This window comes from Anabrus simplex, chromosome 2, assembly GCF_040414725.1.
Source record: "Anabrus simplex isolate iqAnaSimp1 chromosome 2, ASM4041472v1, whole genome shotgun sequence".
NCBI lineage: Eukaryota > Metazoa > Arthropoda > Insecta > Orthoptera > Tettigoniidae > Anabrus > Anabrus simplex.
In genome coordinates, this window is record NC_090266.1 from 1,055,188,498 (window position 1) to 1,055,214,327 (window position 25,830).

At 39.4% G+C, this 25,830-nt stretch overlaps 1 protein-coding gene across 8 annotated transcripts in view; it reads right to left on the reverse strand.

Annotated features, from left to right (window-relative positions):
• The window catches only part of LOC136864684 (uncharacterized), a 281,939-nt gene that overhangs the window by 138,077 nt on the left and 118,032 nt on the right, over nt 1–25,830 (reverse strand). For 7 of the 8 annotated variants that reach the window (XM_067141995.2, XM_068225901.1, XM_068225896.1 and 4 more), the window contains one exon: nt 25,382–25,762. In XM_067141995.2, the coding sequence (XP_066998096.1) occupies nt 25,382–25,762 (381 nt within the window). Of the gene's footprint in view, nt 1–17,118; nt 17,398–25,381; nt 25,763–25,830 lie in introns of those variants that run through there. The other variant, XM_067141996.2, reaches the window with a different exon arrangement.

Here is a 25,830-nt window from a genome sequence, read left to right on the forward strand (position 1 = left end):
ATGACTGAAGTCTTGTGCAACGATGTGACATATGAACTGAGAGAATACTGAGCCGTTCTTCCCAATATAAAACAGGTACTTTTGAGTGGTCATGAGCATGACTCATAGTCATAGGGCAGGCTAGAGTCGAGTTTAATTGTCAAATGTCAACTAAGTTATAATACTACTGTAAGATTCATTAAACTAATAAATAGTATAACCTAATAGCCTACCTACTTACTAGCTACTTCAGAATTATGTTGTGACTACCTTTGTAACACTGCAAATAAATCCATCTATTATTTAAACCTCCCTGTAAGAAGAGGACAGTGAATGAGAATGGGTATTATTTTCAAATGAGCTGAGCTCGAGAGTCCATTATAGCATATGATTCTTTCAGTGTAGCACGGCTCACTGTATGTCTCGCTGCAGTGAGCCGATAAGGAGCCGTGTGTATCTTGTGTCTCACTGAGCCGCGCTCGTTCACGATTCTTTCGATGTGCCATGATTAGGGCCCGGATGTTTATGCAGTAATAGGTTAGAATGCAAACTTCCTGAAGCGAGTAACAAGTATAGTCTACCTTCACAACGACTATGCTATGGGGTTTGCATAAACAATAGGGGTACGGCCAATCAAACCCCCTATAATATATGTTACTCTTGCTACATTATGGAAGAGCGGGTGGCCGACACTTCGTACAAACCAAATTAGTTTGCAGTCTAAGCGGTTACTGCATAAAAATCCGGGCCCTAGCCATGATACACTGTCTCGCTGCAGCGGAAGCTCGTCTCCCCGTCAACGTCCAGTGAGTGCGCCACTCAGCACTGTCCGCTGGGAGTAAGCTGAATCGTGTGCCGTGAGCTCGCCGTTCCTGTGAATCGATTCACTCGGACAATTGAATGAATCGATACACTGCTTCGAATCATACATTCAGTAGCCAACACTAGTGGGAATGCATATCACCCAAGGTTACAGGTATGCTAGGAAAAATATACTAAAGTTGCCTCCTACGAGCGCACTATCCAGGGATTTGGGTGATACTTCATGCGACACAAGAGTTACAAACCTTGTGAAAGAGAGATTAACCCTAGAATCTGAACATTTGAATGAGGCTGAAAAAATATGTTCATCGATAGTGGCTGAAATGGCAATAAAACAGCAATTGCAATAGGACATAAAGATAGATACGTTCTTTGGTCACAAAACCACATCTGTTTCAGATAATACTCTTCTATATCCTAAATTAAGAACGTCAAGAACATGAGTGAATCTGAAATTCTCGCCAATAACGTGCTTTGTTTTATGATGGTGGGGTTAAGCAATAAGTACACACTGCCAGCCATGTACTTCTTCACCAAACGAATCTCAAACAAGGAACTATACAATTTGACACTGTCTGTAATCAGAGAGATTGAGGTTTGTGGATATCTTGTAGTACGCCTAGTTTCTGATAATCATAACAACAATGTTAATATGATGAGCCGACTTTCCAATAGCAAAATTTTGAAGCCGCAAATTACTCACCCAAATGACCTGAACCGACCCTTATATCTTGCATTTGACCAATATCACATTTTAAAGAACTTAAGGAACACATTTTCAGAGAAGACGATGTTTGACGTAGAGGACAAAATAAGTGGCTCTCACATGAAGAATTTATATGAATTGCAGTCCCCACCGAGCTCGATAGCTGCAGTCGCTTAAGTGCGGCCAGTATCCAGTATTCGGAAGATAGTGGGTTCGAGCCCCACTGTCGGCAGCCCTGAAAATGGTTTTCCGTGGTTTCCCATTTTCACACCAGGCAAATGCTGGGGCTGCACCTTAATTAAGGCCACGGCCGCTTCCTTCCAAGTCCTAGCCCTTTCCTGTCCCATCGTCGCCATAAGACTTATCTGTGTCGGTGCGACGTAAAGCCAATAGCAATTGCAGTCCCATGTAAAAATGGCGGCCGGTGCAGTGTGTGTGTTAAGTGCTCTCTGTTATATCCTGCGAAAAGAAGCAAGAACAACCGCACCTAGGTACGAACTCTGTGTCAGAAAACATTTGTACAGTGTTCCAGTTGAAATATATCACTAAAACATGACACTTAAAGAAGTTAATCAAAGAATAACTGACTTTGAAAGTCAACTGAGTGACTTCCAAGCTCGCCTAGCAGCAGCGACCACCAGTGCTGGCGACACTACTACCAACCCACGACAAGAAACACAGAGCCTGGCTGCCGACTTTGAAACCTTCAAGGACCAAGTGACCACTGAAATTGCTGAACTAAAGACTAAGGTATCGACGATGGACGAGACTCTAACCCGTCATGAAGAAATGATTGACGATTTGGCTCAGTATAGCCGTCGTAACTGTCTCCTACTGCACGGTGTTGCCGAGGGACCTGATGAAGACGTGTATTAACAAGTTACGGACTTCATCAGGGATAAGCTACAACTGGACATCTCACTAGGAGATATTGACAGCTGCCACAGGCTTGGTGAGCGGAAACGTACAACAGCTGAAGCCGTAGTGACGGGAAGACGACCGATCATCGTGAAATTCCTTATGTTTCAAGATCGTAACCGGGTTTGGAGAGTTAAAAAAAACTTCTCAAAGGATCTAAATTTCTAGTAACTGAATCGCTTACGAGTATCCGGAAACAGATTCTAAACAGAGCTAGGGATATCTTAGGGCATAAGCGGGTATGGACAGTCGAAGGACGCATAGTAGTGTTACTAAATAATGGAAGGAAAGAATATATTAGTAACTGTAGGTGACTTGAACAGGGCTCTAAACTCAGCACGTGTAACAGTGAATTAAGGTTTAAGTCTTAAAATGTTCAGTAGTTTTCATGTGCATATATTTGTGTGTGTGTCTGACTGTGTGCGAATTGAATCAGCGAATGTACCTGGGAAATTCTCGGTAAGTGTTTCTTTAGTTGTGCTTGTAGCAGATGAGGAATTCCTGCATCTCATTGACCCGGACGTATTCCAAGACAATGGCAACCCTCTTTCACAATCACCTGTAGCTCCCCTACCCCAACCTGAGCACACAGGAATCTTATTGAAACGTGCCTTGTCGCAGTTTCCTAGAACCCTGCAATGTTGCCACATTAACTGTTTATCACTTTTAAGTCACTTTGACGAAGTCCATTCTATAATTACTGATACAAATATGCATTTAATCGGTCTGAGTGAAAGTTGGTTGACTAACAGTATCAATTCCGCACTTGTAAAAATTGATGGCTATACTTTATACAGGAATTACCGCGCAGGTAAGCGAGGTAGTGGTGTTTCAGTGTACTGTAGAGACGACATTAAGAGCAAAATGATCTGTAAATCTTCCTCCAATGACACCCCGCATACTGAATATATGTTCCTTGAGGCGACTGTCAACCACCAGAAAGTGTTAATAGTAGTAGTATATAAGCCACCCAAGGTAAGTAATATAGACGCACTTGAAGCGGATTTGCTGAAACTTATACCATGTTACGAACACATCATAATCCTCGGTGATTTTAACATAAATCTTCTGACCCAGACTAGCGACTCGGACCGAATTCGCAGCTTGTTCATTTCAATGGACATGACCATCTTACCATTAGACGCAACTAATCAAGTACACACACGTAACGGCTCAACCCACACTCTAATTGACTACTTAGTGACAAATAATCCCCATAAGGCTGTCAAGCACGGACAAATCTCAGTCCCTGGTATCTCTACACACGATCTTATCTATCTGTGCTACTCACTGCGGGTGCCGAAGTGTAAAGATAAGTATATAAACTACAGAGACATGAAAAATATAGACTTAACTCTACTACAATATGACGCATATAATTTGCCTTGGGTCGACATACGACAATTGCACGACGTGAACTTGAAAGTACATCGATTTAACTCCTTATTGTTATGACTCTATGACAAGCATGCTCCCGTTCTGCAGGCAAGGGTTTCTCGCTCTCCTGCTCCGTGGTTAAACACTGAGATAAAAGCAACAATGGCCCGCCGTGATGCTTTGCTTCGCCGGTACAGAGCAACAAAAGAGCAAACGGATTTCGAACAATACTGTCGTCTACGGAACAAAACGAAACAATTAATTAGAAACAGTAAATTTAAATATATCAGAAATCAAACCCAAAATCTCAATACAGTTAATGCGTGGAATCAGTTACGTTCAATAGGAATAGGAAAAATTAAAGAACCTCATATTTCAACAATATCGCTGGACACACTTAACACTCATTTCACTGGTAAACAAATCAAAGAAACTCGACCCCAATCCGTAATCCCGTTACACAAAGATGGCAATTACTTGAATATTGAACCAACATTCTCACTGCGAACTGTCAATATAAACGAAGTAAAACGAGTTTTAAATTCCATTAAATCTCAAGCGAAAGGAACAGATCGTATTCCAATAAGCTTCATAAAAAATATCATCGGCGCAGTATTACCGATCATTACTCATATCTTCAATTACTGTATAAATTCAGGAACTTTTCCAGACATTTGGAAGGATGCTCTAGTGATTCCAGCATTAAAGGACACCACATCAAATTATCCATCAGACTACCGCCCTATATCAATACTCCCTCCGCTTGCGAAAGCCCTTGAACGACTAATTCACGAGCAACTTAACTGAATATCTCACAAAACATTCACTTCTAGACCCGTTGCAATCTGGCTTCAGGAAGGGCCACAGTACGACGACAGCACTCCTTCGGGTAACAGATGATATCAGACTTGCTATGGATAAACGACAGGTGACGGTACTCACGCTCCTTGATTTTAGCAGTGCATTTGATACAGTCAACATACAGCTACTCCTTTCAAAATTGCGCTCCCTTGGCGTCGACCGGAATGCGCTCAATTTCTTTATATCCTACCTCACAAATCGTCGTCAGTGTGTTTCAGTAAACGATGTTACGTCCAAATGGGCTATCAGATTATTTGGCGTGCCTCAAGGATCTGTTCTGGGAACCTTTATTATTCAGCCTGCATATCAATGATATTTCATCCTCACTTGTCCACTGTAAATACCATCTGTATGCTGATGACCTACAGGTATATTACCATACCAGTGTAGATAGTATATTTGGAGCGATCCAGCATATGAATACAGACCTACAACGACTCACAACGTATGCCAGAAACAATGCATTACTCATCAATCCACGAAAGACCCAAAGCATAATAATTGGACACAAAACATTTCTATGTACTCTAAATAGTAATTACAATCCTCCTCCAATTACCATTGATGATACCGAAGTGCCATACTCCAAGACTGTTACAAACCTTGGGGTCATGTTAAATGAGACTCTGACCTGGAATGAGCAAATAACTAATGTGTGCAGAAAAGTACATGCATCCATTTATCTTTTGAAGCGTCATAAAAAATTTCTCCCACTGGACCTTAAATTAAAACTCATACAAACACTTCTATTTCCAATCTTTGACTACTGTGACAGTTTATTGACTGACCTAACCTGTGAACAAGCAACAAAGCTACGTGTACATAACTCTTGCATTCGATATGCCTTCCAGCTCCGACATGATGCTCATATAACACCATACTACAAAAAGTTGGGTTGGCTACGTTTAAATGACCGTAGGGAAACGCACCAAATGACCCTCGTCTATCAGTTGCTTTCTTCAAACAGCCCCACCTATCTATCGTCCAATTTTAAGGCTTCTTTCTTCGTTCCACGAAACTGACAGTCGTTCCGGATCACTACTTGAAATAGCACCGCATCGAACAAATACCTACAGCCATTCATTCCTGGTCTCTGCTTCGAGGTTATGGAATACGATCCCGAAAGATATTAAAAAGTCTTGCTCGTCTAGGACATTTAAAACAGCCTACCGTAAATTCCTCCAGAGTACATACAGTTGACTCGAATGAATGTAAGAGTGAATGAAACCAAAAATTACGTACTAGATTTAAGTTCTTAGGCTATCCCATTTACGTTCTTACTACTCTCAGTTAAGGCTATAGACTGTTCGTGGAAATAGACTACATAGTAACATCGATTTCAATAAACTCAGATTGTAACATACTAATATTCAGTCAATTTATTTTAGCCTTATATTTGAATACGTTTTCCTTTAAGCTAGTTGTAGATATTATATTCTTTAGGTTAGAAATTGATTTTTTTGTTTTTATCCACTCTTTATTTATCCTATAATTTTTCATCAGTAGTAACCTTAATTAATTGTATTATTGTAATTCCTTATCTGACTTACATATCTCAACAACAGTAATTGATTACAATGATATTTCAGATGAATACTGTAAAAATAAATTAAAAAAATGTATGAGGTTAAGTGTAAGAGAGGGCCAAGAACCCTAACTTCGCCACTTAATAAATAAATAAATAAATAAATAAATAAATAAATAAAGTGGCAAAATCTGTTTGCTCTCTGACTCAGAAACATATAAGCCCAAACAGCATAGAAAAAATTAATGTGAAACGAGAGAAGGATATATTTTCTACACCAATAATAACAGCTCCGGAATATCTCCATAAATATTCTGTACATCAAAAATCCCACTCGTTCCAAGAAGGCACAGTGACTATACTTCATGAAAGTGTTTCAAAAATGGTTGAATTTCCATGATGTTAGCAGTTACAACGCTAAGTTTTGCCCTGACAAGGTCAATTTTTTCAACACAGATGAGGACAGGCTTCACTGACAGGAGAACAATTTCCTAGTATATCTTGAGGATGTGAAGGAAGAATGCCATGAGCAAAGAGTGAGTTTTTGCATCAATGAAACTTACTACATGTTCTACATTCCTCTGTACCCGATATTTATTGTCGTCGGGCTTTCATTTTGTGCTAACTAGAGTATTTAACAGTGATTCCCTATAAATATCCTTTAGCGTTTTGAGGAGAACTTCAGGCAACAATGATATGCTGGATTCAAGGGCTGTAGTACTTGCACTCAACAGAATTCTGAAGATAGGAATTTCTTTGAAACGGCAAAATCAACATACTCGTGAGATGAATCAGTGTACCTATAGTCACTTCACAAAATGTATTTACTGTTAGTTGTTAGATAATAGTATTATAAATAATAACCATATTGTTCTGATGGAGTAAACCTACCCTTATTTCATTTACAGCTCTGGAGGTAGTGTCTATAAAACATGCATTGCTTGCTTCCCTCAGTGGTTTTGTTGTGAAGGAAATAAGAAAAGAAGTATAATGTGAATCATGCCGTAGTCTAATTCAACAAGAAAAATGCAGTTCTCCACTGATGGACATTATTTTAAAGCAAGATGCCTTCTTCTATCCATCAGAACAGTTGGTGTGGGTTATAAACATTGTAAATGATTTTGTGTGTGAAGCTGCAAAATTTGTTAATACAGAAGCTTGTATGACTTTAAATACCACAATTTTGAGAGGGTGAAATACTTAAACAGGGGTGAGTTGGCCGTGCGGTTAGGCCCATGCAGCTGTGAGATTGCATCAGGGAGTTAGTGGGTTCGAACCCCACTGTCAGCAGCCCTGAAGATGGTTTTTCATGGGTTCCCATTTTTACACCAGGAAAATGCTGGGGCAGTTCTTCAATTAAAGCCACGGCTGCTTATTTCCCACTCCTAAGCCTGTCCTATCCCATTGTCGCAATAAGGCCTATCAGTGTCCGTGCAACGTAAATAAATTGTAAAAAATAAAAAAAATAAAAATTAAACAGCAAGCCGATCAACAGGAAATTTATCCGAATGTAACAGCTCTGGTAACTGCGTGTCGCTCGTTGCGAATACTGCACACTAGCAGCGCTTCGGTACAGAAAGTGAATAATTCTTGATTTTCACATTTATTCTTAGAGTGAGGAGGAGTTACGGAAACTAGAGAGCAATGGTAGGGAACAATTCGAACAGTGGGACTGCAGCCTACAAGAGTCTAGCTCCTGAAGGAGCAATAGTTTCTCGTATTTCGCCGCATAGCGATGCACGAAAATAATTGGAGCACTTCGGAAAACATCGGAGAGGGAGATTTAGTTTCAAATTATGACGAATGTCGCGAGTCACTGTGCAGTGGATATTGTACACCAGGAGCAGCTCAACTGTGTGCGAGGCATGCTTGTGCAACGTAAACAGCTGATACGGAGTGTGACTCTGTTCCTACACATAACACTATTAAATAACTACATATATGCATGTTCCAAATGAAACTACAGTGAAACCACCAAGTAAGAACTTTTGTCTACAAAACAAGAACAAATTACATTAAAAATATGTTACCATTGAAGACTAGCATATGGAAGAACGGCAACTTATCATTTTTTCACTTGCCGAAGTACATTACATACGCGAACACACTACAGGCATACAAGCGCTTGTCAACTGTCCGAAAATTAAGTTCAGATAACTGTGAAATGTATGTTTCCACTACTAAACTTACTAGATGTTCTAGTTCTAGTGTAGTCTACTACAAAATATTAGTTTATTATGGTACCACAGGTCAGTTTCTTAATCTATAAAATATGTTTTACAGAGGTGTATGTCTCAGTCAGTCTTAACTAAGATTGCACCTGAATGGATTAATCTAAATATGAGCATTCACAAACGGTAGGTATTGTACATAGGGCACTTAGCCTACTGGTTCAATGCACAATGCCCCTCATTGTCAACAGAACTGAACATATTCACGGTAATAGCTTATTACTCCGCTGGAGATGGTTTTGTCACTGTACTGCTTTTTGTGGATCTTTTCTGTTTAGTTGAGATGAGTCCCCTTTGAGGGTCAATTTTTCTTTTCTGAGATATGTCTTTTTGATTATATGGCATTTAAAAATTTGAACTGTTTCTAATGTAAACTTAATCAGTAACAATAATCTCTCTATGGCATCTAATTCTTCAGTGGTTGTAAAATTTTACACCAATTTCTCGATTTCCTTTAACTGGGATAATAAGTGGTGTTTCTTGATATCCAACCACCTGTGTTGACTGTACGATTCTGGAGTACTGGTACATTTAAAGGCCTCGGTAGATATTTTTTTCAATAATGCTTCTTTTTCAGCAACTTCTATCTCTTTTTCAGAACATATTTGAAGTAGTTCTTGGCATTATTTAGGCTGCACCTCTGCCTCTGAAATAATCAGGTACACAAGATGAAGAATGCATACTTGCCAACTTCACAAAACCAAAAATCAAGGGACCTTGATATAAAAAACGGAAAAATCAGGAGAAATCAGGAGATACAATTGGTCAAAACTGCTCATTCCACAGGTCTTGCGCAACACAGTACTATGATATATTTATAACACTTATTGTCTCAAAGTCCGACTGATGCTATACGAGGCTACAAGGCTAAAACTTACAAATCTCTGTTCCCTCACAGCAGGTATGTGAGTGTGATGATCGGTCTCTGATGAGCCTACCGAATATAGTATGAACTCATGCCCCAAACGTATGAATTAGTCATGCACTTAGATGCCACTACTTCGCAAATGCATAGATTAATATATTGCATCAAGCGCCCGCACGATTATGCGAAGGGCAATGCTATTTGTATAAAATAACTAGCTGATGTACCCGTGCTCCGCTACGGAATTCTCAGAAAGACTGTCATAGTTTTCCCAACCAAAATCAACATACAGTAGGTCATTACAATGACGTCAGTACGAATGTCACGATTAAAAGCAATGCTTCATATGAAATCATAAAATGAAAAACAGCACATTTTCTCACTTTTAACGAAAAGTGCTACGGTGTCGATCTAACAGTTCAAAGTTTCAGAGCTAGAATGACCAGGCCGCAGACAATCCCAAACACTCCTGTGTAATTATTCCGTTGAAGTGTGCACACTGCTCATTCCAATGGCATGGTAAAGAAGAGAGAGATTTAACTTCCCAGCTACTTCCCGCAAATATTCAGGCAGGCTGTTATACTCGATATGCAGCAGTAATCCCATCTATCGGAGATAAACGGCAGCAGTATACACAAAGGACATCATAACAAACAATGGTCATTGTAATGTTATTGTTGATCAATTTTATGAGCTTTCTATATTGCAGGCCTTCACATTTAGTTTTCTTCCGACTTTGTGATATTAGAGCATCTAATGTAAAGTGAGTCGTCCTTTCTTTCACGACTCCCTCTTGTGTTATTATTTCAAGCGACGTTCCTTCATTACTTTTTCTCATTCTTATAATAATCTAATCACCATCACCACCAATATTATTACAGTCGGTACGGTAAAACTGAATAAGACATAAATAATAGGAAATTGTATTCTCTATAACTTTTGTTATGTAGTACTTTTCGATATGACCGATAAGACAGGTACAGTAATTAAAAATTAAATTTTTGGCACCTTCCCCTAAACTACCATTTCGAACAAGGTGAATAAAATTATTTACAGCATACACTGTAGTTCCTTATTCTCCGACTTTACATACCGATTTTCATAAAACTTTGTTCACCCATTTTCTCGTGGTCCGGTGCTGATATGGAAATGGATTTACAACAAAAATCAAAATTCATGAATATCTGTTATCATAGCAGGTACGGTAACAATGTATAAGGCATAAATGATAGGAAATTTAATAATATACCTATAACTTTAGTTATGCCGTATTTATCGATAGTGCCAATAATAACAAATATTTGAGAATTAAATTTTAAGCCTTTCCCTAAACTACCATTTCACTCAGCGTGAATAAAATTATTTATGGCCTAGATTGTAGCGATGTATTCCCCGACTTTATATACCGATTTTCATTTTCTCGTGATGAGCGTACATTCATACATACATACATACATACATACAGACAGACAGACAGACAGACAGACAGACAGACAGACAGACAGACAGACAGACAGACAGACAGACAGACAGACAGACAGACAGACAGACAGACAGACAGACAGACAGACAGACAGACAGACAGACAGACAGACAGACAGACAGACAGACAGACAGACAGACAGACAGACAGACATTACGGAAAATTAAAACGTGCATTTCCCCTTGTTACTGTGGCCACGACCGGTACAGAAATATCATTTTTTTAAATTCTGAGCAATGTACAGACAAAACTCTTATTTTATTTATATTGAGATAAGTTAATAGTAGTCAGAGTTGTCTCCAAATGACTCCTAAAATCTCTAGAAAAGTCACTAGTCGTTATCATTGAAATTCTGTCACTAAATTACCGGTACTAAAAAAAGACTCCATATCTAGCGATTAATCTCTAGAATCAACTAGACTGATGTGAACAGTGAACGAACACGAACATAGCACTCGAGAACGAGAGATTGACAATCGGTATACGCGTCGCGATATACAGGTTTCAATAAACATCGCACATTCGTGCACATTTCTCGCATTAAGAAACGTCGATATTTCATTTGGAAGCGGCCAATTACCGACGAACTTCCGGCCACTGGCGTAAAAAAGCTGAAATGGCGGGATCTGAAAAAAAATATTGAAGTTCACCAACAAATAAGCTAAAATTGGGAGAAATAATAGAACAGTCGGAAGGCGGGAAAAACTGTCAAAAATCGGGAGTCTCCCGCCTAAATCGGGAAAGTTGGCAGGTATGTAGAATGTGTTTCAGAGGGACAACTAAACAGTATATACATAAAAACTAGATGATGATGGAATTTTCCATATGTTGCCTTCCTGTATAACTAAATCCTTTCTTAAAGTCAGATTAGTTTTTTGTCTTTGCTTGAGGTCCCTCAGCTTATTTGTCACTTTACCTTTATGAATAGTGATGACCCTGTCAAACATCTTATCTTTGAGGAATCTCATTATCACACAAATGGATTTATCCAGGCGCTTTATTTTCTTTCCTTGCAGATATATATGTTTTATGCATTAATGCAGGTTCATAATGTGCATATTGTGTTCAATCCACAGTGAAGCCGATAGCTACATACCCACTGTCTGGCTGTGGAAACATAATTTTCAGTAAAATATTTACCAAAATCATGGGTGTCAAGGTCATAAATTAATATCTGAACAGCTGGCTCAAAGATAATACTGAATGTATTCAGAGCTCACTCTTACATAAGTGATCTTATAATTTTGTTCACTTCTGCTTATTTATCTCTAGATTTGATTTTGCCAAGGTTCTTTTGCCATGGCCAGTCTATGTGCCAGGAGCAATACAGCCTTTAATTTGGTTCTCCCATAAAAAATGCATCTGCCAAATCAGACATAAAAATCTTTGGAGACAAATTGCCAAGCTGGTCTTTGATTTCTTTATCAGTTCTGTTTATAAATAAAAATGAACATGGGAAACCCTGACACATGTTGTTAATAAATTATAAGAGTTATCGATTCAAAATCACATGCACTGAGTCCAAGGGTACCATCAATGCATACAGCATTCCCTCCGTATTTCTCCAGAATTGAAGTCTGTGTAATGCTAACACAAAGTCATTCTTGGCCAAGAAAGTATACTCTTCAGAAATCTCCCTCTGGAGCTTATACAGTAACACACAGTCCACACTTCCTGATCTCACCTCATTCACCTAAGCATCAACATTCACTGCATCATTAGAATGCTTCACAGATTCTGGGCTCAAATTATAAGACTTCTCAATGTTATGCAAGTCCTTTATTGTGAGGAGATGAATACTTTGCAGCTCTTCTGGGGTTTTCAGACTGTTTCGGATATTATCTAATGTAACATCTAACGGAATTTTCAATACTATTTTAGCTGCCAAAGAACCTCTTTTCAGCCTGAGTTACAAATAAATGCTCTAAATCATTTTGATGCCCCACATGAGTAGGCTATGTGAAAGAACAGCCTCACACCTGCTATCTTGAATTAAAGAAACTTTTATTTTCAAAAGGCAGAAACCATCAGTCTTTTTGGTGACTTGGCTCTTTAAATGATGGGTAGCTGATCCCTTTGATTAAAAGTGTCCTGAATGATGGCAATTGTAATTCACTGTACCACTTTTTGTAATGTCCTCGGAACCAAACATTAAAACATATTTTATAATATGGTATTTTGTGCTTCATTATTTCTTTTCCATTCCATAAACCCTTCAAAAGAATTAAATGTCTTATTTTCATTTGTCACAACAATGTCATGAATAATGTTGAAATGTAATAGTATACGGTATCTGACTTTTTAGTACACATATGTCAACATGCACTGCATGTAAAATTACTGGCACTTGTAACATTAGGACCATTTGAGTTAAGTTTCCTTATGTGTACTATTAATGTGTCTATTTAAACTTTGTCTAAGCCTGTAAAATAAACCATAGTCACTGCACTTGAAAATGGTAAAAATACACTTAAAATTATCTACATAAATACATACACTTATAAAATAGTAACACCCATTTATTTACCTGTTACCACGATGGCTAATCACCACAACATTTATTCAAACACGAGTGGAGAGGTGACATACTAATCATACACATATGTGATGTTCTACAGAGCAAAACAACATGATTATTAGACCCACTTACCCCAGTAAGGTTAATCTTAGAACTTCTATAGGCCATGGTCGGAGGGCCGTTTTGGTAATGTCCTTCTCAGGCAGTAATGTACAGATGCATACCTGAGCGTGGTAAATAGTACTTTTGTAAGCAAATTAAAGAAAATGACTACTTTCTTCTTTATTCTGATTATAATGTGAAAAAAAGAGAAAATGAAAGAAATTCATATCCACCCCATGCCCTATATGATCATGTTGTTCAAGACTGAGTCTCTAACCCCAATGTCAGAAAAGGGCTCAAGAAATTAAGTGTTCCTGTCCAGAGAGCCCTTTCCTGAGGATGGTTTTCCAAGAAGGACTCTGTAACGAGATAATTAATTTACGTTAAAAATAGGAACGAAGTCGGTATAATTCCTTATAACTGTTATTTTAAATAAGTAGTGGACTGCAACACTGAAAAACAGTGTGTTTTATAGTTATACATGGCTATGTTGAAGAACAATACCAATTTAATCAATGAGGCAAAGAAAAATAAAATAAAATGTTGCGTACAATCAAGAACACGTCGTCATCATCATCATCATTATCATCACCATCATCATCATTGACAGACTCCATTTGTGCCAGTGTAATAAACAGAGTGATCTATTGCCATCCATGTCCTTGTGCTTCAAGGTAATGATTTAAGTGTTAAACCGAATGCTTCCTTGGTCTACCCCTAGAATTTTATAACAGTTATAACCTGCTTTACTTATGTAATAGGTTGCCAAAAATGAGCCTGTTTCTGATCTATATAATTTTCCCTTTTAAATTATTATTTTATTTAGAAAATCACATTGTAGCAAATTTCCTTGTCGATTTGTTCTGAGTTCTGTTTTATGAGGCATCCATTCTAGGCAGGTTTTACTGAATTTGCCATAACTTTTACCTTTAATTCGTAACTCCTATTTTCTTTGTATCAACTGAAGTTCTGAACATTTTTCTTTCCTTGTTTCTAGATTCACACACCAAGGTGAATCAACTCCAATATTTCTTAAAAACACAACTCATACCTTTTGCTTTCCTTTATCTCTTGTTCTCAACTAGTTCTGTAACTCTCGAACATTTTCTGATGCCTGGAAATACAGCATGTTAATTTAATCATATCCATATATCCAGGGACAGGCACCTGCCACTTCATAGCTCACCGGTCAATGAGAAAATTGTGCTCCCCTACCTCATGTAGTTTACAGTTCTCTTCCCCTTGGATGAACAACATGGTTTGACAAAAGATGATGAAGTATAACTATATTTTTAATTATGCAGTTGCTGCTAGATGTTTTCTAAATTAAATAAACATTATCTCTTATTCTAACTTACTATATATAATTTAATAATGTTTAAAATCACAGTAAATTCCAGAAAATATATACTGTACATACACGAAATGTGTTGGACAGATGGGAACTTAAAGGAAAAATATACGTTAACATGACAAACTGTCTCAAAAATTGTGTGCAGACCCACAGGTCAAGGATCTTGCAATAATTCATAACAATACTCAAAAGGTACAGCCTAACAAGTAACACATCTACACTCTACCGCTAAACTTCGTGAACTGCTCCAGCTCCTTGCTTCACAGATTGCACCAGCATTTGAAAGGCGATTACCTTTGAAATGGGAACTCACATTCGGATGTACTGGCAGTGATATATTTATTATTTGTTCTTACAACTGAAAGGGAATGGAAATTCCCATTTGCAAGGGAATTTTTCATAGTACTGATCATTTCTCATTAGGTTAATATAAATAGATTACTGAATGATTTACTTAAGCTAATTTTTACAGTAATATAAATAAGTAGATATCTCCAGTAATTAGAATTACATGTCATTAAAAACAGGGTTTATTTAAAACACATACACTTGTTTTAAACCATGGTTTATGGATCCTTGTAATTTGGTGCTATGTTGTTTCTGATTCTGCATGAATAAATAAACCACTGCAGTTTAAACCCTGTTTACAACTGATACAAATGTCACATCTGAACTGTTCTGAGTGACTAACTTGTTGGCTTGGAGGCCTGGTTTTATATCACGTCTGGTGTAATGTTACTCTGGTTTATGTCCTCACAATACATTGCCTAGCATGTTGCTACAAGATGTACACCATCTACACAGTCAATAGCAATACAAGTGCAACCAAAATGATCTAATTTCTTTTATTTAATAAAATTAACACTGATAATTATCCTTGAAATATCACGGTGACTGTTTCCAGACAAAATGTTTTTATCTAACTCTACAACTACCTAGAAAATAGCAAAAACACATTTGCAGTATAATAAGTCAGTACTCACTTGTCTTACAAGCACCAGTGAGGGGAAGAAGCAAGATACTTTCTTGTGCAGGGTAACTCACCACAGTTTGCAAGGAAAGATAACACACTTGCTCTCACATTGGTTATGGGTCACAGCAGTGAAGGAGGCAATGAGAACAGTGATGAAAATGGAGAGCTATTGCAACAGCGGGCAGATGTCAGCGAGTTGTGCTGTTCAAGTGGCTGCACGGTTCGCGTCACGTAGCTAGCAACTTGTATTTGGGAGATAGTGGGTTTGGATCCCACTGCTGGCAGCCATGAAGATGGTCTTCCATGGTTTCCCATTTTCACACTAGGCAGATTCTGGAGGTGTGCCTTAATTAAGGCCATGGACGCTTCCCTCCCACTGCTTGCTATTTCCTATCCCATCGTCGCCATAAGATATATCTGTGTTAGTGTGACATAAAGCAAATTTTAAAACATATACGTAGGTCAAGTCATAAGTCATGGCAACTAATTTTTTTCTCGCAAACAGGAGACAACACATAAAATCTAAGATATGCATTTGGAAATGAAACGTACGGTATGTACTTGCGTATGATGCCACTAGATGGTGTATGTAAACAACAGTGTGGGTCTAAGCATGCCCCCAAGTTCAGTGTGTGAGTGAGAGCGTCACAAAATGGAAGTCAACAAGCAGGAGCAACGATCGTATATTAAAATAGCAGTTCTCCACGGCAGAAATGCATGCCAATGCCATGTACCAATTGTGCTGTGCAGTGCGAACCAAACGTCCAGATCTTTTGGACAACGCCATAATCTTACACGATAACGCGACAGCTCACACAGCAGCCATCGTTCAGCATCGCTTACAACGGTGGGGATGGGCGGTTCTTCCACATCCGCCTTATTTGCCTGATCTGAGCCCATGTGACTACGATCTAATCCCCAAAGTCAAGAAACCATTACGTGGACAACGGTTTGCTAGAAAAGAGGACATTGTAACAGCATTTCGGAGAGAAGCGTCACACGTTAGCAATACACATGCAGCGAATGGTATTCAGCGCCTGCCCCACCGCTGGCAACGCACAGTGGAAACCTTGGGTGATTATTTTGAAGGTCTGTAACCAGTGGAGACCTGTCCTTTGTACGTAGTCTTGTGTATTTGCTGTCTATACCATAATAAAACAATGTTTACCAATGGCCTGTGTTCTGTCACTTTCCTTAGAGAATCTCCTGAAGTCAGAATTTGTCTTCAGGCACTATGCATAAGTACATGCCCTATATTTACAAATGCATATCTTAGATCTTCCGTGTTGTCTCCTGCTCGCGAGAAAAAAAAATAGTTGCCATGACTTATGACTCGACCCTCGTATATACATAAAAAGCATCTCAATAGCGAGTGCCAGGCTGCGGAAAGTAACCCAACCCCCTAGAGGACAAATGGATTTGGGCGGATGAGTCCTTTCATGTGGGTGCTGGATCCATCAGTTGAGGAAATGCCACAGAAATTCAGCGTGTAGCATCTATTCTCCAGGTTAGGGGCAGTCTAAAATAAACTCTGGAGCTTACAACCCCTGTTTTAGCTCCCAATTATCTTCAACTTAAGGCATGATGGGAACACTTTCGGTAAAGACTACTCCAGGAGGTAGCCGGAAACGGAAATCCTCCACCGCCATGAGTGGTGCAACTAGGCGTCGGATTCAGGAGAGCCTGGAACATCATGTAGGGAAGAGTCAGAGCTTCCTAGAACCTCAATGTAGAAGATTCAAACAAAGAAAAAACACCAACTTAGAACGCTTAACATCAATACACTACTGGAGACAGGAAAATTAAAACAACTGATCAACATTTTGGAAGATTGGAACATCTGCATACTGGCACTACAAGAGACCAGACATCTGGATGAAATTCCAGTAGATTCAGAAAGGTTCAGAAACTACAAAGGAAAACCCACGACACAGTATAGCTCCAACATAACGATCCTAGGGACAGCCTTTGTACTTAAAAGGAGCATAATAGAGTCCATCATCAATTTCACTTCACCATCAGAGAGGATCTCGCTCCTCTCGTTCAGGTCTAGTAATAAAGCCTACACAATTATCAATACACATGCCCCTGTAAATGAAGATAATAAAAGAAATGCAGAAAAGGTGGACGACTTTTGGGAAACTCTTGAAGACGCAGCTTCCAAAATCCCTAAACATCATGTAAAAATCATGCTTGGTGACTTCAATGCTCAGGTTGGCAGAGAAAAGTAGTACAGAACAATCATGGGGCACATAGACAAATGAATAAAAATGGTGAAAGACTTATTGTATTCTGTAGACAATTCAACCTTAAAATATAGTCCACATATTTCAAAGCCCTCGCAAGGAAGAAGAAAACATGGGTCTGTCCTAATAAGATGCTAGGGGAGTTCCAGATCAACTATGTCACAATAACAGCCCCAAATCAAAAGAAATTCTAAAACATCAAAGTAAAAAAGAGCCCCAACATTGACTCAGACCACTACTTCTCAGAGATCGAAGTAAAATTCCAGCCAGACAGACGCAAAACAAGAGCCAGCAAGAAGCCCAGAATCAACACAGAGACACTGAAGCAGAGTAAAGGTATGTATCTTGAAAACTTGGAACAACTACAGAGGGATCTCTCTACTTCCAATTGCCTACAAGATAATCTCTGAAGCTTTACTGAAGAGTGTTGAAGATCAAGCTGATCACCTCACTGGAGAATACCAAGCTGTTTTCCGGAAGGGGAGGTCGTGTGTGGAACAGATATTCAACCTTAAAAGCATTCTGAGAACAATCACCAAAAAACTGGAAATAAAGTCTCTTGTAAAAAGATTGAATATATGGAGTACAAACACCAAATTGAAAGGTATATGGAGGTTAAACATGGCAAGATTAAAAGGACAGACAAGTTCAAATACTTGGGTGAATGGATCCAACTCAATGGACTCAACTAGAAATAAGTGAAGAAATAACTGAACTTATACAGAATTTCAACATCAGCGTACTAGCTAAAACTATAAACAAGGTAACAGCCAGAAAATTAGATCTGGCCTACAAGCCACAAGGCCAAAATCTGACATTTTAACTCGGTAATAAAACCGGAAGGCTTGTACGCTTCAGAGTGCTTAATTTTAAATAAAATAGGGGAGTTGCAAGAACTCAAGAAGGATGAATGGAAGATTCTGAGGAAAATTCTGGAACCGCAGAAGACTACTGATGGCACTTGAAAGAAAAGGAGAAATGAGGAGCTCTACAAGAACACTTGGATACAATGTGGAAACGAAGGCTGAACTTCTAAGGATACCTAGTAAGAATGGATGACAAACAGCTGACCAAAAGGCTCTTCAAATACATCATGGAGTTAAAGGCCACCTCCAAGTGGTTAGAAGAGGTCAAGAGGGATGCAGAAGAAGTTGGAATTACACTGCAGATGATCCACAAAAGAAGAAAGTTTAGAAGAAGAGTCGACGTTTGATGAGAAACCACTAAAACGGAGGCCCGAAAGGATCACTTCCGAAAAGGAGAGAAAGAAGAGAAGTGAAAGAATTAAGAGGTTTTGGGAAAGGAAGAGAAGGAAGGCCAAGAAGCCTAAGTTCTATGTGGTTCATAGTTGGCCAAATTTGGAAGAAAAAAATTAGCAAGTTGTCTCTCATGCATGATAGAGAATTATGGCTTTCTTTCAGTAGTGGCCACTGGCAAAGATGTTATAATCTAGATCTGATTTTGGTCAGTAATAGTATAACTCAGCAGTGTGGAGCCTTATTCCAAACTCTCAAAATAGACTGGTCAAGTGTCAGATTCATTCTGCTATTCAACCGGTGTGTACCCTGCTGATATTGATATAACTGTTAAAAAAGTAAACTGGTCAAAATTTTCTGCTACACTGGCTACTGTTGTTCAAGACATCAACCCAATCACTGAAAGATATGACCAGTTTGTTGATGCTGTTAAGAAGAGTTCCTCTATGTCTATTCTCTGTGAATTTCATTCTAGTTATATTATATCAGCTGCAGCAGTATTCAATTGTTTGAAGTTAATCCACTGGTCAATGAAAACATTGAAGCAGCACACAACTTAACTTCTTTGATAGACTCATTGAAGAGAGAGGTGGATCAAGCTAATGGGATAACTATATATGCCTCAGAGTAATCATAAAGCATGGAGACTCTTACAGAAACTCAACAGAGACCCGAATATGAGCATTACACGCTCAGATGTTACAGCTAATCAAATCGCTCATCATCTTCTGATGAATGGGAAAACAGGATGCCAGGAAAAATCCAGGAGACTTATGTGGAAACTACCAAAAGAAATTAGTGAAGAAATAACTGAACTTAGACAGAATTTCAACATCAGCGTACTAGCTAAAGCTATAAACAAATGTAAAGCTGGAAAACCTGCTGGTCTTGATGACATCAGAGAGGAACGATTGAAGGACTTTGGTGTGGCAATCAAAGAATGATGTTTACAACTTTTCAACAACTGCTTGTGGAGGTCTCACATTCCAAAACTATACAGAGCTGTTCTGAAGCCTGGACAATACTGCAGTGATCTCAAGAACTACAGACCAATATCCCTTCTCTGTCATATATTCTGATGTACTCTAACTTTGTGTTTGAATCCCTCTGTTGGCAGCTCTGAAGATGGTTTTCCATGGTTTCCCTTTTTACACCAGGCAAATGCTGGGACTGTATCTTAATTAAGGTCATGCCCACTACCTTCCAAATCCTAGCCCTTTGCTATCTTTCCATCACCGAAAACCTTTGATGTATTAGTGTGATGTTGAACCACTAGCAAAACAGATTAATTAAACATAGCCAATCGTTACACGTCTTTATCCGGAACCCGTCTACTCCCACTTGAGCGATAGAGGTGTTTATCCGGAATTTTGACTTACGCGCTTTTGCGACCGTATGTTTCCTCTTAGGGTTGAAATATTAGCCGACAGATGCCAGGAGCATATAGACGGGGCCTTTATTTAGGATAAACACAGGGATTTGGAATTTACAAAAAGGTGTTTGTTCCGAAGCGCAGTATCCATGATGGTGTACTGACATTGTGAAAGTTCATGTTTTGCCTTTTCTGGACGTTGTGTCGTGGAAATATATTCAAAACGAGAGTGAAATTGAGTCAAAATTATTAACTAGTGATGATGAATACCCAGAAATGAGTGATAATGAGTGGGAAAGCGAGAAAAGTGAAATCGTTGCAAGTGGGTGCATAAATAACCTGTGACAGAGCAGACACAGATGATGAAAAAAAGGTTCTGTGGCCTGTTTTGTCCGCAAGGCCCTAAAAGTAAGAAAAGAAACTATTTATTATTGTAAAATTTGCACAGCAAAGCCATTCATACACCCTGATACATGCTTTGAAATGTAACACACAAGTGAAAGTTTTTAAACTGTCAGGGATGACTCAACATCATGTGTATAAAATTGTATCATAAATACTTGTTAGACTGTTACCGTACATGTTTATTAGTGAATTTGCCAGTTCAATATTTATAGCAGTAGTCACAGTGAATTATGAAGTGGGATAGAAAGTGAATTACAGCTCAGTTATTTTGTGATCTGGGGCCGATAACCTTCAATGTTAGGCCCCTTAAAACAACAAGCATCATCATCAGCATCATTTTGTGATCTTAATCGAGACTACTTTGTGTTGTGCCTTGTGCCATTTTTGCACTAAAACCAGCAGTTAAGGATTTATTTTTTCAAGATTATTTTTTTTTTTTTTTGCTAGGGGCTTTACGTCGCACCGACACAGATAGGTCTTATGGCGACGATGGGATAGGAAAGGCCTAGGAGTTGGAAGGAAGCGGCCGTGGCCTTAATTAAGGTACAGCCCCAGCATTTGCCTGGTGTGAAAATGGGAAACCACGGAAAACCATTTTCAGGGCTGCCGATAGTGGGATTCGAACCTACTATCTCCCGGATGCAAGCTCACAGCCGCGCGCCTCTACGCGCACGGCCAACTCGCCCGGTTTCAAGATTATTTGGATACCTACAAGCTGACCTCCTGAAATCAGGTATGAATGATTTAATAAACCTTAGAGTACTTACATATTTGCATTTTCATGTGTGTTAAGAATAAAAAAATTCTTACACAATACAATTACACTCACAAGTAAAAACTTATCCGCTTGGCAAGGGTTAAAGTTATACACCATCTTCTCATTTCACAGCAAGCAGGCTTCAGACCTGGCAAGAGCTATGCTACACAGATTCTTAGCCTTACCCAGTATATTGAGGATGGATTTGAAAACCATCAGGTAACTTAAGTGTTGCATACAAAACAGTCAAAAATTGTATTATGTTGCACAAGGTATTTACCATCACAAATGATCACAAATTCACCAGGCTGATATCTAATCTGTTGCAGAATCGCAGGTTGTTCTGTTGAATTTCAAGGGCATCAATGTAAATGGAGAACCCACGAAAATGGACCACCACAAGGAAGCATGCTGGCTCCAGTGCTATTCAACATCTCTTGAAACACAAGAAGCTTCATCTACGCTTTATCCAACTGGAGTTGTTAGGTCTAAGTCATCACTTAGGGTTTCACGGAGGATAGCAGGTGTGAATGTGGTGACGACCACACAATGGATGACATGGAAACTTGCTAATAATACCGCCCTAAGAGTGGTTCGTTTTTGGACAAAGAACATCTGATTGCCCTGGCTTCACAAGGTAGAAGATATGAAGAGGTAGCACTCCATCTCAGCAGAGCTTCAGAAGAGCTCAGCACAGACTGTAAGGGTACCCACCTGAAATCTAATCTTCTTTCAGAAACACAACTGTGTGCCTTTCACCTTAAGAACAGACAGGCAATAAGGAAATTAAACATTTGTTGGAATGGCACCTTCTGGAACACCATTCCACTCTAAAGTACATAGGAGTCATGCGAACCATGGTCTGTCATAACATCAAGTAAAAAGTCAGCGCACAAAACAACATTTTAAGGAAACTGAGAGGCACAAACTGGGGTGCAAAGCCACAAACTTTCAAAACCATAGTCTTAGCTCTCTGCTATTCTGCTGTGAAGTATGTCTGCCTCTCATGGTATAAATCATACCATGCCAGAACTGTAGACAAAGCTCTGAATGAAACTTGCCGGTTGATCACGGGGCACCTAAAGCCAACTCTTGTGGATAAGACTTACTGCGTTGCTGGAATCGCACCTCCAATTCTTCATTGCAAATTAAAGCTTATCACCAGCAACTTAAGGTTAAGAACATCCAAGCTCACTCTCTATACAATTATCAACTGCATCAGTCCAGGCTAAAATGTAGGAAGATTTTCTTCCAGACATCAAAGCCCTCTGAAAAATCTCCAGATAGGCTTTCCTTCTATAAATCTAAGCATCAAGACTGGTTGGAGCCGAGCGAACAACTTTGGCTGGTCATAATGAACACTAGAATGTGTGGAGATCACTCAACTGCCCTAGGAACTGGAGGTGTTAGGTCTAAGCAGTCACTTATACAATGGGGTTTCACTGAGTATAGTAGGTGTGACTGTGGTGAAGATTACACAATGGATGATATATGTCAGTGCCATGTTTGTGCATATTCATGTTACCAGCAGGACTGGATGCTTTGCTAGTAAGAACTCTGTAAGAGTGGCTCATTTCTGGGCAAAAAAGGTCTGGCTGACAATTTGATCAAAAGGCCATTTTCTTGCTATTTCCTAGAAGTGGATATACACAGGAGAAAATAATATCCAAACACCATGAAGGGGTTGTGCTAGATTAACAAATGTTGGTAGGCATGTTTATACACCTAAAAGATGATGTTGATTCAAATTTCACACAAATCGCATTAGCGTTGCGCTAGTAGCGGCCCCATGACGTTCCACATTAGGTTTGCTTTAAATACGGACTGTACTGTGCAAGAGCGTTTGTTACCTGGATAAAGTGACTGTGAGTGGATCAGGAATGCTTTTACGATGGCAAAGAGGTCAGTATCAACAGCTCACTGCGGTTGAACGAGGCCGTATAATATGGCTACGTGAAGGTGGATTTTCCTTCCGCGCTATTGCAGAATGACTTGGCAGGAATGTCTCCACTGTGCATGTGTGCTGGCAGTAGTGGACACGAGAAGGTACGCTCACAAGAAGACTGGGCTCCGGACATCCCCGTGGCATCACCGAGAGGGAGGACCGCCATGTTCGGTGCATGGCTGTAGCGCAGCGGACTGCGTCTACAGCAGCAATTCGAGCAGCAGTTGGCACCACAGTGATGTAACGAACTGTTCAAAATCAGTTACTTGAAGGACAGCTCCGAGCCAGACGCCCTGTAGCGTGCATTCCATTTACCCCAAACCACCGCCATCTGCGACTTCAGTGGTGTCAAGCGAGAGCTCATTGGAGAATGGAGTGGAGGTCCGTTGTGTTTTCCGATGAAAGCCGGTTCTGCCTTGGTGCTGGTGATGGCCGTGTGTTGGTTAGAAGGAGGCCAGCTGAGTGCCTGCATTCCACCTATCTGCGGCGTCAATACACTGGACCTACACCGGGAGTTCTGGTCTGGGGGGCAATTTCCTATGACAGCAGGAGCACTCTCATGGTTACCACATGCACCCTGACTGCAAATGTGTAATTCGTCTGGTGATTCGACCTGTTGTGCTGCATTCATGAAAAGCATTCCCAGGGTGTTTTCCAACAGGATAATGCACACCCCCATGCCGCTGCTGTAACCCAATGTGCTCTACAGAGTGTCGACATGTTGCCTTGGCCTGCTCAATCCCCCGATCTGTCCCCAATCGCTCACGTATGCGTCATCATTGGACAACAACTCCAGCGTCATCCACAACCAGCATTAACCATCCCTGTATTGACTGACCAAGTGCAACAGGCATGGAACTCCATCCCACAAGCTGACATCTGGCACCTGTTCGACACAATGCATGCACGTTTGCATGCCTGCATTCAACAGTCAGGCGATTACACCGGTTATTAATGGACCAGCATGGCACATTTGCGATGGCTTTTCTCACGCGGATATTAACCTGTAGTCTTGTACCTTTAATCAATTAAATATGTTACCTTGACAAATACAATGCCAAAATTTTGCATTCTACATTCCTTATTTCATGGTGTCTGGATATTTTTTCTGCCAGTAGAAAAGCACGTTTGAATGTCTTTTCGAACACTACCACAATAGGACTGCTAATATGAGATAATCCTAGACTAATGGGTCCTTCATAGCTTAACAAAAATCTCAGTAAATAGAAACAATTCACTGATGTCCTGAAAATAAACATTTACATCTTGTCATATCTACTGGTACTAATTTTGTAGTTTCCTTTCCTCCACTGCTCTTTGCTCTGTACCATACATATTCATTTGCCCCTGATTGCTATTTTGAATTGTATTCCACAATTAGATACATTTTTCTTTGCATAAAATGAATTTCATTGTAAAGCCTGTATTGTCGTTAGTATATCCTTGTGAGGTTATCAATCAAAGACTCCACCTTTACACTGTTAATTTGCACTCAAGAAATTAGAAATACTTTAAGTGATAATTACATTAATTGAAATGTTGCACATTACAATTACTCCCATTCTAGTGATCAGTGAAGATATTTCAAAAACACAGGAAACAATATTTAAATTAAAGGCTAAAATATGATAGAAAACTATGACATGTCATTCACTAAAATATCAATTTAAAGAATTTAACACTCACCAACAAAGCTGAGGGCAATTTTATCTGCAGAACTGACTTCTTCTCGGATACACCACTGCAGTCGAAATGTTTGCTTTTCACCAGGTGCAGAGGTGCGACTAAGAATGTTTAAATGGCTAGGTCCAGCATCTGCAAGCCACTTGCTCCGAATGAGGCGAGTGCGATCAGCTGAGAGGGAAACTCTGCCCTCTAAACTGTCACCATAGCTTGAACACTCGGCACTGTTAATGCTGCTCTCGTCGTTTCCGTTACTACTGGGCTCTTGAGCTACCACCTGATCTTCTTCCTCCACCTCCAAACTTGGTGTCCCATTTCCATTGTCATCCACCTGACTCTGTGCAGTAATAAGGCTGTTTTCTGAAGTTGAGTTACTGGCAGGATCTGCAGTAAATTGAAATAATATAACTGAGAAGATTTAAATAATAATAATAATAATAATAATAATAATA